The sequence below is a fragment of the Asterias amurensis genome, chromosome 18, assembly GCF_032118995.1.
Source record: "Asterias amurensis chromosome 18, ASM3211899v1".
NCBI classification, from domain to species: Eukaryota; Metazoa; Echinodermata; class Asteroidea; order Forcipulatida; family Asteriidae; genus Asterias; species Asterias amurensis.
The window spans coordinates 15,084,198-15,101,755 of NC_092665.1; the positions used below are offsets into that span (position 1 = coordinate 15,084,198).

At 37.6% G+C, this 17,558-nt stretch overlaps 1 protein-coding gene across 8 annotated transcripts in view; it reads right to left on the bottom strand.

The window, feature by feature from the left end:
- LOC139951106 (kinesin-like protein KIF1A) overlaps positions 1-17,558 on the bottom strand; it is an 80,071-nt gene that overhangs the window by 61,697 nt on the left and 816 nt on the right. For all 8 annotated transcript variants that reach the window (XM_071949940.1, XM_071949942.1, XM_071949939.1 and 5 more), the window contains exon 2: positions 11,233-12,187. In XM_071949940.1, the coding sequence (XP_071806041.1) occupies positions 11,233-11,335 (103 nt within the window). In that variant the 5' untranslated portion in view covers positions 11,336-12,187. The remainder of the gene's footprint in view (positions 1-11,232; positions 12,188-17,558) is intronic.

Sequence of the window (17,558 nt, forward strand, 5' to 3'; positions counted from 1 at the left end):
TAAGGGTATGCTGGATGGGTTCCAGGAGGTGGCAATATTGAACTCAGACTATTGATCTGTACTACATTCCTTATTGCCAGTAAATATCTGGCTTGCTTTTATTTCATGTGCGTAAAAGCATAAAAGGGGTACACTTTGCCCTTTCCTTCCAGAATATTGCTGGTTGTTTTTTATAGATCTTGTGTTTATTATGTGACATTCATTGTTCATTAACTCCATTCCTTATTGCCAGTAAATATCTGGCTTGGTTTTATTTCATGTGCGTAAAAACATAAAAAGGCTACACTTCGCCTTTTATTTCCCAGCATGTATATCATATTGTTGTATGTTTATCCATAGAACTTATGGTTTTTTTATGTGACATTCATTGTTTACATGTCCATTCTTTATTGCCAATATCTGGCTTGCTTTGATTTTATGTGCGTAAAAGCAAAAGAGCAGTAAACTTCACTTCTTCTTGTGTATATTCTTCTTGTGCTGTACATGTATCTTTATTGTGTACATGTATTTGTCTTTTATAGTTTTGTTTGTTTATTATTACTGTTATTATTTATTCAGCCATTTTTCAAACAACATAATAGTATGAAAACAAAAAGTCTGTTTGAAGACAAGAAGGAAAAAAGAGGGAAAAAATTACTTTGCAGAAATTGCCAAACAGCCCAATGTATGTATACAAAACAGATACAATATTTTTGCACCGAGCATTTTCATGCGGGACAAAATATTTTGTAAAATTGAGATAAAATATTCTTGTTCTAACACGACAATAAACACACACATAAAAGTGTTAAATCGCAAGTAATGTAATCAACTTTTAAAAGTGAACTTCTCACAGAGTGCTAAACAGATCAGCTAATCAACACAAAAGGACTCGAGTCCCCCTTAATCATCGTCCCTTTTTTACAAGTCCACCGCGTTCCCCCGTCAGAACCAGGTGAACCAATACAAGCTGTCAGAACGAATCAAGACACCCGACCATCCAAACACAAACCGACATGCTTTAATATAACTCAGTTTATGTGGGTTCTCCATCAAGCCGCTCCCCCATCAACATTCGCCAGCCCGGCTGCACGCCCACCATCATTGTGACAAATCTACCGAGATTGCCAGGCCTTAGGGGAGGCAGTGTACAATTAGAGCACATTAATGACTAGCCTGGTTTAGCTCACCCCCCAAAAAAGAACTATAGAGTAGGAGTAATATATACAAATGTTATGTATGGTTGTTATCATAAGACTGTCTGTGACATTGATGTACATGTAGAAAGACTTTTGTCAGGAACCATTTTTGTGTTGGCAAATTTTTAACTTACTATCCCTCTGATTTTTAAACTAAGTTTTATTTTATTTCATGAAAAGATATCACAATCTTTGCTGAGGGGTGAATCGTGCTGGTTACCTCTCCCCTCTTGAGATTTTGATCCAATATGGTTTTTAGAATATCCTGTAAATTTAACAAATGGACGAAGGCCTGGAATTGGAGATTACATGTACACTGTTGTGTAATCTCCAGGAAAGAGTGATTTTGAGTATAGCGTCCAGCGGCTTTTGTCCCCTTTCTGTACCTGGTTAACAAAGCACAACAGTGAGTTAATAGGGTGTGTTGTCACGTCAAGCGCTTTTGAAACTTGTACCTCACATAACGTTACAGAGGTGTTATCTCATTAACTGCGGAACACAAAGTATCATTTTATGTGGTCTTATCAGCTGTAACAGGCTTACACGTCTTAGCATTGAAAGTTTAGCGAAATGTCATCCAGCACAACGTGCAAAATTAAGAAACTATTTTTGAATCTGCGTTACATGAGATTTTTTTGCAGACTTTTTAATTAATTTTTTCGTTTCACAGTTATCCTAGCTTGCCAGACACGGTTGATTTTGCAGATTACATAAATTAATTTTCTTCCGGAATAGCGGTGGGATACTCCTGAGCCACTTCAAACCACTCTCTGTAAATGATGGAGTTTTTAATACTTGACCACTCGATCACAATGCTCCAAGACGTCATTGCGCGTTGAACACCTGTGCTAAAATACACATTGTGTGCGTCTGCACGATAACAAACTTAATCACTATTCAAACCTCCACTTTGCACATACTTGCCATACAATTTTTCTAAATCAAACCATAATAATGCACATTCCTACATGTCTAACCTGAGATAGATAGATAGACAGATAAATAGATAACAAAAATTATTAAAAAACTGTCCTCGCAGCACAAAGGCTGAATTACAACAATTTTACAATATAAAAAAAAAATCTCATTGTACAAAACTTCCTGTTTACCATCCATTGTCTAGTCTTTCTATTTTGATATCCTGTGCCTTAGTGTGAAATTGCTAATAATAGGGTCAAAGGGCATTTGAGGTCGCGCCCTTTCTGTCTGAGGAATGTGACAGGAAATTTAAAGGGGAAAAACACCTGAATATGCTTTGGACACTGGACTTGGACACGTATGGTACAATGTACGTGTAATTGTCAAAGTCCAGTATTTTCACTTGGTGTATCCCAACATGTGTGCATAAAATAACAAACATGTGAAAATTTTAGAGGAAGCTGTTTCTCACAATGTTTTATACTATCAACAGCTCTCCATTGCTCCGTACAAAGTAACGTAAGTTTTTATGCTAACAATTATTTTGAGTGATTACCAATAGTGTCCAGTGCCTTTAAAACTGTTTGGAGACAATAGTGAAGGAGTTGAAATTGGGAGAATTTGACAAGACTGCAAGACTTGTGCCTCAAGAAGTTCCAGAAACCAAAGATATACTTTCTCTTTAAAATAAATTTAAACCACTTACAATAAGTATGTCCCTGGTAATTGATTACTTTTCCAATCATTGACCTTCTGTTCCATCATGTAGCTACGAGCCCACACAGATTACGCTTGTTAAAAAAACTCCTTAGTGTTGCACAGAAATCTACAATGACATTACGGACTTACACCCTGCATCTGACGTCTCTATCGTGACGGGAGGAGGGGGGGGGTAGGCTGAGACTCAATTAAGTGTAGAGCTTGCACCTTATCCATCGCGGTGTTTATAGAAGGCCTTGGAATAAAACGCTCTCAACGGACTCTCTACGAGTTCAGATACAACAAGACAGTACCCCGAGTCTTAGGGACAGATCCTTGGGACGACTCGGTTTGCATTTCGATTCCGATGCATATTGATGGATTTACACGATGACGTCAAGTACATGTACTTGGAGGTTCTTCCAAAAAGGGATTTTGGCTCAACATGTTGAATGGATTTCGGTTAAACCAAAGCCAGGCCTGATACTTCACGGAGACAACGAAGGCGATTGCCTCCATGCCCCCTGATCATTGCCTTGGTGCCCTTGAAATGCTCCAGTAGAAATTTGACCAAAGAGAAAATGCCTTGGTGCCCATGCCCAAGTACTGTATGCGGCCACTGCACACATGCCTGGAGTGCACGGAGACCATGGAGGCATTGTTCTATATGTTGCCCTGCTCTTAGCCTTTGTGCCCTTCAAAAGTTTCCCATAGACTTGAAGGTTTTCAAATGGAAGTGCTCTTTGCAACATGAAACTGGCCTTCTCAAAAGATGAAAGTCAAGGCCAGTATGCAATTGTGTGTTAAAAAAAAAACTGAGAAAGATCTTATGCTAAAAAATGTAGTCTGGATTTTGGGCAAGCAACCCTGGCATCAGTGCCTCACACTCAGTGTTACAGGAACATGTTGCCTTGGATTGGACAAGGCAACGTGTTCCTTTAATTCCACTTGTGGAAACAGGACCAGAGGTTGACTATGGGAGAACTTTACTCTGGTAACCCCTAGAGTTGAAGATTTCAAGCCGGTTTTAGTATCCTTAGCACTAGAGAGGTAGATCGAAAAGCATACTTTTTATAGTATGAATTTCTCAACTTAGTAAGTAAGAGGCCCTTTTCTATAAAAAAAAACTAACATACAGATGTCAATTCTGATGGAGCAAATGCAGTGCATACATTTTCACTGCATAATTTACTCAATGAACGTGCACAAGCTGTTTATCATTCAACGATTTCAGGATCTATGACGCACGTCCATGCAAATGTGTAACCACATCCATGGCTTGCGACAAAAAAAAAGCTACTCCTAAATGCATTCTCATCAGACGGAAAATAGTTGGCGGAAAATAATTTATTTTTGTATTTTAAATCTGGATAAAAATAGACCCTTGGTGTTAATACAGATGGGATCTCAAAAAGATTTTTTTTTTAACTGTGGAGAATTCTGGACCCAGATCAACGCCCACTGCATTTTTTACAACGTCTCTTTCATTTGAAGAAAAAACAAGTCTGACAAGTTTCAGACTGTCAATTAAACCTTTCCTTCCCCTTAATGATTTATGTATTTCACCATTTCGCCCTTGCGTGATTTGAGAGAATCCATTCTCCCTTTCACAAAAAACAGCACCATATGGTAACTCAACACCTAAACTGTCGGACTCTGATTATGGTGGCATACATCTGCGTACATGCCTGATCACATGTAAAGCATGATCAGTTTAATAGTGCAGTACTCAGTCCGACTAAATTAAACAAAACAAGCAGTTGGATTGTGCAGGGTTTGGAGTGGTAAGAGTTAATTTACTCTGGATTTCCACCAAACTCAGTGTAGGTGAAAAAGTGCCATTTGCTTAGGCAATGTTGACAGTGCGCACTAACATTTTGGTTGGCACAATGAGGGACCATCGCGTTGTTTTGTATGCGACTAATGGCGGTGTGACGCAGCCGCGATTGCGCGTCTTCTGAGTGCACATCTCTAAGGCGTTTGCCATCCAATAGGGTATGTACGCATGCATGAATGTAATCAGCATATTACACGGGAAGGGTCTACTGGCACCAAGGCAATGGGCACCAGGGCAATAGGCACCAAGGCAATGGGCTTCAGGGCAATGGGCACCCACCAGGGCAATGGGCACCAAGGCAATGGGCACCAAGGCAATGGGCACCAAGGCAATGGGCACCAAGGCAATGGGCTTCAGGGCAATGGCCACCCACCAGGGCAATTGGCACCAAGGCATTGGGTACTGAGGCAATGGGCACCAGGCCAATGACCAACAAGGCAATTGGGAACAAGTAATGGGCACCAGGGCAATGGGCACCAAGGCAATGGGCACCAGGGCAATGGGCACCAAGGCAATGCGCACCAGGGCAATCGGCACCAAGGCATTGGGTACTGAGGCAATGGGCACCAGGGCAATGACCAACAAGGCAATGGGGAACAAGTAATGGGCACCTTTGCAAATTAAGCTTTGCACCAAGGAAATTGCTTAAGTTGTTGTTTTTTGTGTGAATTATCAGGACAGCCTACATGTATGTATACATGCCAGAACAACAAGATGCATACATGTACCTTAAGTTTCTCCAAGGTTTAAATAATTCTCAAATTACTGAATGCTGGAGGGCAGGTTACACTGTCTGAGTAACACCCTTCCTTTCATGACCAAGTCATCGTGATGTACACACCAATGTCCCTTCTACCTAAGGCGTGAACTTGATATCAAATTTCTACCCGAAGTAAAAATTTCACTTAAGAAAATTTGATTGGAAGAGAAACCCTCAATCTGATAGAAAAAGATATTTGAATTGTTTAATATTGTCCATCAATTCCTTTCAATTTCAGGAAAGGGCAACCTCAACGCAAAATCAACAAGGAAAACTGACACTTCAAGAAAAGCTGTAAATTTAAAACGGTTTACTTTCCAACAGATCAATTCAAAGTAAACACCCCCAGCAGGATTTGGGCAAATACTTGCTCAATTTATGACAAATGTTTGGGGAAATATTATATGAACCAATAAGTATGGATTTTTTTTTCTTCTAGAATTGGATCACAAACAAAAACATTTGAAGAGAGATACAGTCGGACTTGGCAGTTGGCACATTCACTACATGTGCACACATTAGTTGTGACCATATTGTCTGAATCAATAAGTATGTATTTTTTCTTTCTAGAATCGGATTACAAACAAAAACATTCCGTGACAGAACAGTCGGACTTGGCACATTCACTGCATGTGCACACATTGTATATTTGTGACCTCTTTGACACTTGCTCGATTTTTGACGAGATGGGAAAATTGTGTCTGAATCAATAAGTATACTATGGATTTTTGTCTTCTCATAGAATATTGATCACAAACAAAAACATTTGGAGACAGATATAGTCGGACTTGGCACACTCACTGCATGTGCACACATTGTGACCTCCTAGGCAAATACTTGCTCAGTTTACGACAAATGTTGGCAAAATTATGTCTGAATCAATGAGTATGGATATTTTTTTTTTTTCTTCTCATATTGATCACAAACAAAAACATTTGAGAGATACAGTCCGACGTGTATGGGCACATTCGCTGCATACTGTGCACACATTTTTGTAACCCTCTTTGATTATTGCTTTAAAGGCAGTGGACACTATTGGTAATTACTCAAAATAATTGTTAGCATAAAACCTTTCTTGGTGACGAGTAATGGGGAGAGGTTGATGGTATAAAACATTGTGAGAAACGGCTCCCTCTGAAGTGCCATAGTTTTCGAGAAAGAAGTAATTTTCCATGAATTTGATTTCGAGATCTCAGATTTAGAACTAGTGAGGTCTCGAAATCAACCATCTAAACGCACACAACTTCGTGTGACAATGGTGTTTTTTTCTTTCATTATTATCTGGCAAGTTCGATGACCGATTGAGCTCAAATGTTCACAGGTTTGTTATTTTATGCTTATGTTGAGATACACCAACTGTGAAGGCTAGTTTTTTCACAATTACCAATAGTGTCCACTGCCTTTAAGCGGCGCAATGCTTTCATCGATTGTATGACGTTAGTGTATGCAGTGGCCTTATGTGTAATTCACGTTGCGTTATCGATCGGTCTTAATTGGTCGTAAGGATACTGTATTGTCTGACTAATTGCATGCAATTATTGAACCGATCTTTATGTGTGCTTCGATATTCTCCGCTTTCTTTGCATACAACTGTGATCAGTGATGAAGCATGTACTCATTTATTGATGTCCTTTTTTCTGGATAAATTCCAGTCTACGATTACATACAAAGAAAAACAAAACCCCAAACAAGGCGCTAGAAGCCACTCTTGGTATAGCGCTACAAGATGAAAAATTATTAAATGTGAAAATAACTCCGATGGAGCTGAAGGCAGGAATTGATATTCCTCTTAAAACAGTCAATATTTTTAGGATGGAGGGAAACATGTACCAGGCAAATGTTCATCCATGGCCGACATTACAATTTTTCACATCAATTTCAGTCAGTTGTTTCATTACTCACATGAAAACACACATCAGAAATATTTCATAATTTTTGAAAGCAGCGAACAAACGCAAATTCTGGGAGACCTTTGACAATTTCAGCAGTCTGATAAAATGTAGATATTTTATAAACAAAAGTGAGGGCAAAATTAATCATAATCTTCCAGAGACGTGTATTATTATTAGTAAGGCAACGAAACGGGCCTGCGGTCAAATTTAAATTTTGAGCCCTGTATGGCATAATTTCTACATTTTCTGACAATTTTATGTAAAAAAATTTTTTTTTAAAATAAATTGCAGACATGACAATTATCATCCTTCATGAAGATTGTAGCTCTGTAGAATTCGGTCCACTCGGAGAACTTCCCAATGACAAGGAATCGCTCTTTAATTACTTCTCCAAAAGGCCTTGAACTATTCACGACTACCATCGGACAAATGAACCCCAACAAAGGAAGCTACCGTATGTAATTAAAATGCAAACGGTGAGCGCATATTAATGACAATAATCTCTCCATGACAAAGACCTGCTGACATAGATGATTAGAGCAGGAAGAAATTGCTTAGCAGTACATGGTTACCATCTTAAAGAAGTATCTATACTAATGGCTTAAAAGTGGTCCCCTGTATAGTGTGGACATAAACAAGCTGCACAAACATATGGAGCTCATTAAGTATGCAAATTTCTAGTGGGACTACCGTTTTCTACACCTATCACATTTTTAAGCTTAATATTTTTACGGTCATGGCTCTGTAAAATTGTGAAGACCACCCAACATCAACAAAATTTGGGGCGCATTATTTGACGCTAATTAAGGAATTTCCAGGGAATATTTTTGATTTCAAATTTACATTTTTATGTATTATCACAATTTTATCCATGTCTTGAATTTGCAATATTTTTATCTTTTATCCTTTTTGATTATTTATTCATCATTTCCTTTTATTTGTGTAATAGGTTTTTTAATTATTTTGTATTTAATTTTAATTTTTTGAGCTTTTCTTTTTAAATTTGCGAGTCTTTCCCACTGTGAACTTCATCTTATATGGCCCTTGTTGGGTAGTACACAAAAAAAAATAAAAAAAATAAAATAAAAACTCAAAAAAAAATACATTGCGTCTTTAATTCAGCCAAGCGTAAACATTGTATTTTAACATCTTACATGGTTGGTTCATGGAGGTAGAAATAGCTACCTGCATGGTTGGATGTGAGTCACAACAATGTGTCCATTTTAGAAGCTTTAATCCGACCATTAATCATCAAGTTTTCTTCATTATTTGTTCGCTTTTTTTCTGACAACCTCATTCCCCCAAGATCTATTGTAAAAAATAAAAACACCCCATGGCTGTAAGGTACAACAATGAATCCATTTATAGAAGCTTTGATCCGACCATCAATCATCATATTTTCTTCATTATTTGTTCGCCATTTTCTGACAACCTCATTCTCAAAGATACATTACATCCATTCAAACCACACTGCCCCCCCCCCGGCAAACACTAAACATATGGTGCACATAGTCCCACAAAAACAACACTATATTCAACCTCTTACTCTAACCTATCAATCCATCTTCAACCCCCCCCCCCCCCCCAATATAAAAAAAACCTGCGGAGATGTGGAATTTATTGACCAAGTGGTTTCAAGATGGACAATTTCCAATTGCGTTTCGGGGCCACTTTATTTCTAGCTCGATTCTGTCACTACGTCTTTCCTGCTATTACTCTGTGCTATCGTCACAACTACGCACACTGCACATACTTCACGGGTATAAGCCTCACACATAATAATGTACGTGGACGTGAACATCCTAGGCATGTTATGTGCAGTTCACATGATCGTCATTTTTAGGCATACAAAACACCCAGGGGCCCAAAGAACAGGGAATTGCACATTTTTCGTGTGAAATTGCATCAAACTGTGGGTTTTTCCCCAAGAGTCTAGGAATTCAAAATATTTTGTTTTACATGAATGCTATGGAGGAAACTTTTATACAGAACATTGATATTTTTAAGATGTATGTATTTTTAAATTTAAATTTAGGAATTTAAAATTTCTTTATACTTGGATTTTAACTATGAATGTTCCGGACAGCACTATGGATTTGTCTAAGATGAACTTTTAATGAATAAATACCTGTTCAGAATATCTTTATCGAGTATTTTTACGCATCCCCTCCCCCCCCCCCCCACAAAGAAAAAAGGGTTAGCCAGAGGTGTCTGTTTTACTTTCATTTAGGCTACTACTGTAGTGACAATTTGGCCACCCCAGTTTTTAATTTCCAGCATGTTTGGACAGCCTTTTACAAAGTCCTGGCTATAGGCCCTAAACCTTGTTTTCCCCTAAAGATTCCAAAAGGAAGGAACCAAATGATACGGATTTTCTGAGGCAAACATTTTCAGATTTAAAACAGACTAATGCCATTCCTCAAACATGTAGCAATGCCCAACAATATACACGTACATGTACAATTGAGTACCGGGCAACTCTATCAGTATGCGCCAGAAAATCAATTTCTTACAAACAAATAAACAAACATCTACAAAACAGATTACAGGAAAACAATATGACCAAGGAGGGAAGGAAGGGGGGAGGTCACATGACCACACAGCATTTAATTACACCTTCTTCGCCACCTGTGAGTCACCTGTGGAGATGGAATGACACCTACAGTCAAAATGGAACGCTCCTGAATGAATCCCTGCATGCACGTAAATAAAGTGGGTGTATTGGAGGATCTCAACATACACACGTAGTCATCTGAATTACGTATGTTCTTGGGGGCCCTACATGTATTTTGAGAATTCTCTGAATGGCTGTGTAATAAAAGGCAGGAATTTTTCTGCGCCGGGGCCCCATTTTAGTTTACATGCGATTCTCTACTGCAATATGGCCAAGGATTTCTCATTGTTAAACTTCATTGTTCATTAATGTGTATTGTTTAAACTATTCTACATACAAATTAACAATTTTGTTAGGTCATTTGCATTTTATTTTTTTGTTTGTTTTAGAATAACCTGAAAATAAATTCTCTAGAAACATGAAAGATATTTCAAATTTACAAAATGTTTAGTGATTGGATTTCTTTTTGAAAAACATAATGTGCAGTGTATTTAAAGGCAAAGTGTACTTATCGGTTTTTTTTTAACCCTTTGATTTTAAGCTTGAATAAATGAGACAATAAAAAAAAGTTGTAAAAATTTATTTAGGTGGTCATGTTTTGGGGATATTGCCGAAAATCTGAAGCGGTTATGTCCATGCAGGATAATCCTTAATTAAAAATACACAATCTGAGATACAGTTACATAAATTACATGTAACAGTTCTCATAATTCAAATTTTGGGGGATAAAAGCTGACATCTTTTTCGATAACCACATTATTTTCAAGTGAAATGATTCTCAAAATGCTTTTATAGACATCCAAAGCAGAACTCGTTGAAAATTTCAAACTGTTTATCTCCACAGTTTTGTTTTTATTCTTGAACAATTTCCAGAGTAAAAGTGAGCATAAAATGAAAGTTTATATTAACCCAGCTCGGAAAAACACCGTCGACTTGTTGGCACCAAGTCACTGGAGATTTTCCTGTGTGTGGGTTTTGTCCACAACTTACATGATCTGTGACTCTGATATGTAAATATCTCATTGAATATGAAATACTGCAGTGGTTCACGTAGGAGTCTCACAGATTTGCTCTACATGTATATTCTGTACACAAAATGAATACGAACATGTAGGCCTATACGTGTATAATAAAAATTTAAAAAATGGGTACAGTATGTTTCCTGTTCTGGAAATATACATTGTAAAATAGCTAACAGATGGCTTAATATTCTTTAAAAAAAATACACAAAATACAAAATACAAAAAATCTACACAGACCAGAAAAACAACTCTAAAACAACACGTCAAATATTAAAAGGGACAAAGATAATGCTACAACAACGGTATACTTACTTGTAGTTTTCCCATCTGTCATGCTAATAATGCACTCAGCACTCCGCGCAATTTCTCTCGAGTTAAATGGACGGACTCGAACGGCGACTTTCACAGACGACATCTTGCTACTCCTTGGTTAATCAACCGGAAATATAGAAATAAATAAAAACCTAAAATCTTGACTGAAGTTCTCTATTAAAAACTATGTATTTGTTTCCCCCTGTAGTATCCTTTAAGTATTTACGAAGAGTCCACAACAGCCGTCAAGGTTTTTTTGTGTTGCTTCTTCTGCGGGAAGCCATTTTGAGCGTCCAGTTTCTTTTATTGCGTTTCTTGCCGGCAAATCTGTAAACGCACGTGAGTTCTAAAAACATCCTGGGCGGGGAAGAGAATCGGCGGCATGACGGGAGATTTCATTGTTGCATGCCACGTTATGACGGCACAATATGCTGGGCAGGTTCATTGAGATTATCTTCTGTACACTCTCTCCGTCTTCATACATTCCCATAGCTTGTTCCGCCCGGTGTGTGTGTGTGTACTGTGTGTGGTGAGGAGACAGTCAGTGCACAGACATACCCAGCTGTTGCTCTTTCCACAATAAGATGCTGGTGAGGATGTCAGTGCGTCATAGGGACCTCGTCTCCGTCAGAGACAGACTGCCAGCTCTCTTGATCCTATAGCTGGCGGCAGATACAAGGGTTGGGGAACGTCGAGATGCCCTGCACTACTCTCTGTTTTCCACCCTTCACAGTTCCGCCTCTGTCCCCCTCTCCTTCTGCCTGAGCTCCCGTCAGAATCAGGAGAAAACAAACCCTTATTTACTCCACTCGGGAGATGGTTTTTATTGTATTGTACGGCTCGGCGCCGGTGGCGATGTTTCATAAATGGCGCATTATGCTCGTCCGTGACCTATTGTTGCGCTTCGCTGACTCCCTCTTATACTACAATACCCTGTGTAGTTTGTTGGTTCAACCTGGAAAAAAAACAAAAACAAAGAGCTGTGATTCTTTTTGGTGCACTGATTTTGGAGAATAAATCAAGGTACTTAGCAACTTTGACGTCAAAGCGAGTCTAGTCAAATAAATTATGGTAATTGGAAGGTGTTGTTGCTCATTTGGCATTGTGCTTGAGAATCACCAGTCAGTGCCTCAGTATAGTATTTTGAGAGGTCACGGGTTCGAGTCCAGCATCGGCTTATTTGTCTTTGCTCCCCACCTCATTTTACTTTGAATTAAAAATGATATTCTAATTACTTTAAATTAAAAAAAAATAAAAATCATCAATAATTACATGTTAAAATCACTGTTGGGTAAAAGTTTCATAGTTTTGTATTTATTTGAATGAGTGAGTTTTCTATCAACCTGTTTTTGTTGCACAATGTTTTTCTCGTTATTGGGTGAAAAAAATGAACAGGCATGATATTTGATCCTTGGAAAAAATCAAAAAAATTATTAAGTAGAAGGGCTGACCTACATACATGTACACATGAGGTAAGCTTTTATTAGTAGACTTTTCCTGACTATTTAATCACAATTTTTTCTGACTTTTTCCCCCCAAGGGTAAAAACAAAATTGGCAATCAGACTAAAGTAGGAAGAATATGCCTGAAAATTTGATTTAATGATAAACATGTAAATTTGCATTCCCAAGGAAAACGTCCTCCGGAAGGAGGACTTTATTGTTTTATTTAAAGGTCATTATGTCAAAAGGAAATTGTTTTCTTATTTATGTAATTTTTAAACGACACACACTGCCAGCTAAGTGAAATTTTGCTAACCAGAACTTTGCTATACATGTAGCACATGAAAAAGGGAAATGTTTTCCTTATTTATGTAACTTGAAATTTAGCTTAGGCTTTGGGCAGTCGGTTTGAAGTGAATTGAGGAGTGTGAGGTCAAAGTGAAATTGAGAACTCAATGATCGTGAATGATGATCTTACATGATTACAATATGATTTAGGATTTACATACAAAAAGTACATGTAATACCTAATTTAAAGGCAGTGGACACTATTGGTAATTACTCAAAATAATTATTAGCATAAAACCTTTCTTGGTGACGAGTAATGGGGAGAGGTTGATGATATAAAACATTGTGAGAAACGGCTCCCTCTGAAGTGCCATAGTTTTCGAAAAAGAAGTAATTTTCCACGAATTTGATTTAGAGACTTCAGATTTAGAACTTGAGGTCTCAAAATCAACCATCTAAACGCACACAACTTCGTGTGACAAGGGTGTTTTCTTCTTTCATTATTATCTCGCAACTTTGATGACCGATTGAGCTCAAATTTTCACAGGTTAGTTATTTTATGCATGTGTTGAGATACTGTGAAGACTAGTCTTTTAAAATTACGGTACCAATAGTGTCCACTGCCTTTAAAGCCATTGGACCCTTTCGGTAAACAGTATTGTCCAAGGCCCACACTTTGTGTACCACAACTTCTATATCAAATAACAAACCTGTGAAAATTTAGGCTCAATCGCTCATCGGAGTCGGGAGAAAATAACGGGAAAACCCACCCTTGGTTTCCGCACGTTTCGCCGTGTCATGACATGTGTTTGAAATAAATCCGTAATTCTCGTTAACAAGAATTGATATCGTTTTGCTGTTTTCTCAAAAAGTAAAGCATTTCATGGAATAACATTTCAAGAGAAGTCTTTCACCACTACCTTCTGTAAACCCTGTAAGTTATTTGTAAATCTCTGAACTTTTTTTTTTTTCTGAACCGAAAGGGTCCACTGCCTTTAAATGTTGATAAGCTCAAGGTCATGTTTTGGAATGACTCAGAATGTCAATATTGTTATTGTTAAGAATTAATCCGCCTCAAGGTTCTTTCTTCCACACATTTTATTTAAATTGTTGTCTTTTTTATACTAAGGGATTGGAACCTGTGACACGTTTGGCGAGTTGCATCCAAGATGTTTATATTTTACAAGACCTTGCACAACACAAAGTGTGAATCAGCACTCTGTCTGAAGTTTATTAATAATCAATAAAAAATATGTCAAGAAACTTGAATCTTCAAACATCGCCTGCAGACGACTTTGGGAAATTTGCTGTGGTGTCCGTTTGAATGCTGCCCTCAATATGGCAAGAGATGCGGCAGGTAGTATGTTATCAATAATAATATGTCAAGGAATTTGAATCTTCAAAGATCGCCTGCAGACGACTTTGGGAAATTTGCTGTGGTCCGTTTGAATGCTGCCCTCAATATAGCAAGAGATGCACATGTACCCTTTAACAACCGATCATGAATGGATTTGGTGTTCTTGATAAAGAAAACTGTGAGAGGTTTCTGTGATGCTTTCTAAACAAATAGACATCATATTAACTGAACATTTTCTTATCCTGCTTGATAATGTTGCCTAAAAATCAGCGAAGACCAAAAAATAGGGGATGACGGCACCGGTGTAAAGGGATGCTTTTCCGGGGGAAATGACTATTCCTTAACCTGTAAAAGTTTTTTTTTTTTTTTTTTTTTTTTTTATAAAAAGCCCTTTAAACTAGTTCAGTCTGTATTTTAACAGGTTTGTTTTTGTACCACATTTAAACCAAAAAAATGATTAAAGGGCAGTTTTTTAATTTGCCATTCTTTGTTTTGATAAAAATTCATCAGTTATAAAAAAAACCTGCACTGAAAAAAAAAACCTGTAGGGATACAAAGTGAAAAAGAGGATTAACAAAAAAAAAGCTTTTATTAGAATCAGTAAGAGTCAAGTACTGAATAACTGCAGATCATTTTACACTGCACTGGCCAGCAGACACTGGTGCATTTTCATGTAAATCAACAGACATCATATGACGTCAAACGACTCTTCGCCTTATCTTCCCGTCCAAAAACAAATCCTTTATCACTTTCATGCGGAGGAAGAAAGGCGACGAAATGCTTGTATCCCTGCATGATGAACATTGCCGTTTGGCCATGGGATACTCTGATTATCAGCGATATCTGCACAAACACTTTTTTTTTCAATCTATTTTTTTCCTCCCTTTTTTAAGGAGAGAGGCTGCAGGGCTTGTTTGCTCTGAAAAAGGCCGTCTATTTTAGGCGTCAAGAATACAGCGTTCACAGTTTCAAATGTTTTAGGATGTGATGTGCACACTAATGTCTGTTGTAGTTAAATGTGAAATCTGTGAAAACAAACAAAAATTGTGTTGTTTACTTACATATTTCACAGGTAAGTAAACATACCTTGTTTTTTGGCAAACAATTATTTTGGAGAGTACATTTGAGTCTTGATCAAATTAAATAAATAAAAAAATATTGAGTTCCCAAATAAGCAAAACCAATAAAATGAAATCCATGCAAACTTCACTAATGACCTCTAGTCATGAGCCTGATTAAAATTTAAAATCACACATTTTTACAAGATAATAATTGAGAACATTGAAATTTTGAAACACATGAAATTTATTCCTTGATAAAAACAGAATTACCAACCAAATTTCCACGTGATTGTCATGATAAGCAACCAAAAACAGCTGAATACCAGTAAACAAGAAATGCATCAAATGGAAACTTGGTTGGTAATCCTGTTTTTACAAGGAAGAAATTTCATGCTTAGCAAATTTTTGTGCTTAGCAGCTCAATGAAATTGGGCCCTGCTCTTTCTCTGATCGCTTTATCCCGGTTCTACCCCGGCAAAGGGCCATACCCTGGTCACATGTAGCCACCCCTGTTCTGGAATAGGGGTAAGCTGTAAAACCCTGGGGTAAATTCTTGAAACATGCAACTGGAACCCCCTTAAAGGGTCATACTTTTTCCTTAGACAAAACACAATGTCCACAGATTTACGTTAAACTTACACAGTTTGAAGATCATAAGACAGTAGAAAGCTTCCCTTGAAATTTTACTTACTGAGGTGCTGTAGTTTTTGAGAAATGCGTAAAACAAATAATCTTCGTCTCAGTTTTAGCATTTTAAAATGTATCAGTTATGCTATGTTTATGCTAAAATAACTTTCATCTCACTGAGACAACAATTATTTTGTGACTTGTTTTACTAATTTCTCAAAAACTACAGAACCTCAGTTAATAATATTTGAAGGGAAGCTTTCTACTATCATTATCTTCAAACCCTATGTTTAATGTTAATCTGTGGACATTTTGAAAAAGTACCCTTTAAATAGACATATAGTGTGAAAGTGCGCCAGGGTAACTGTGGGGGGAAAAAAATCCAGGCAAATTCCAGGGCCGTAACCCACAAGGATAAAGAATACAGTGTGAAAAGAGCTTCGACCAACTGCCTTCAGTTTTGATTGCCCTTCAAAATTTAGGAATCGCTGAGGCCAGAGTTGTAGACTGAATTTAATGACAGACACAGGAAATGTTCAGGAAGAGTGAGCCACAGGCCGGACGAAAACAGTTTAAAGGGAAGAATTGGCATTGGTGCTTAACTTCAAAGAAAATGTATAGTTAGCTGCGCAATATAAGGCCTAACCACCATACAGCAACGGTATATTAGAGAATTAGGACTTTATACTGCAACTGGTGGTACCCTCACTAATAAAAATGTTGAAAGAGACTTGTTCGTTTACAATTCATATCGTGATGATTCAAAGCAAACATTGACAAGATCTCTTCAGTGTCTATTGTCTAAAACCAAACATGCCTTTATAACGACAAGAATCAAGAGGAAACAACCGAGCACACAACACTTTGTACATATTTCTTTTTTTTTTTCAACATTTTTATCAGAAACAGAACAAGGACATCAGCTGATCAGAGATAGGAGCATACCAGCTAAACCCAATGGTCAACGTCCAGGGGAAAAGTAAAGGTCAAAAGACAAACATGTGGTCCCATTTTCGCTCTGCTTAAAAGCACAAAAAACAGCTGAGCCACACAAAATTCTGCTTACCAGAATAATAAGGTTACAATCCAAACTTTTGAACCTATCATTTCACAATTTGGCACTGGTTTCATGCTTGCTTCTGTATAGTAGCAGACAATAAGTGTGTCATAAGTACTGAAGCTATAACTATAAAATTGAGGCCAGGGTTGCATCAAAATTTAAAAAATAAAGTGTAGGACGATTCGATTTTTTAAAAGCACAAGTAGCGACGGAGCGATTAAGAGCACCGGACTCAAGTTGTAGTGTTTCTGATCAGCAGACTGTGGGTTCGAGTCCCGGTCAGGGCACTTGTATCCTTGAGCAAGACACTTAACCATCAATCATTACTTTATCCTTCGGATAAGACATTAAACCGCAATCACTGTTTACTAGAAATGGTAGAGCCATAGAAAAGAAAATCCAAACTTTTGTGGCCAACTTCTCTTGGAGTTAGATTGGAGTTGGAACTTAGTAAAATAATTGATGATCAAGAAGTATTCAACATGTTGTTT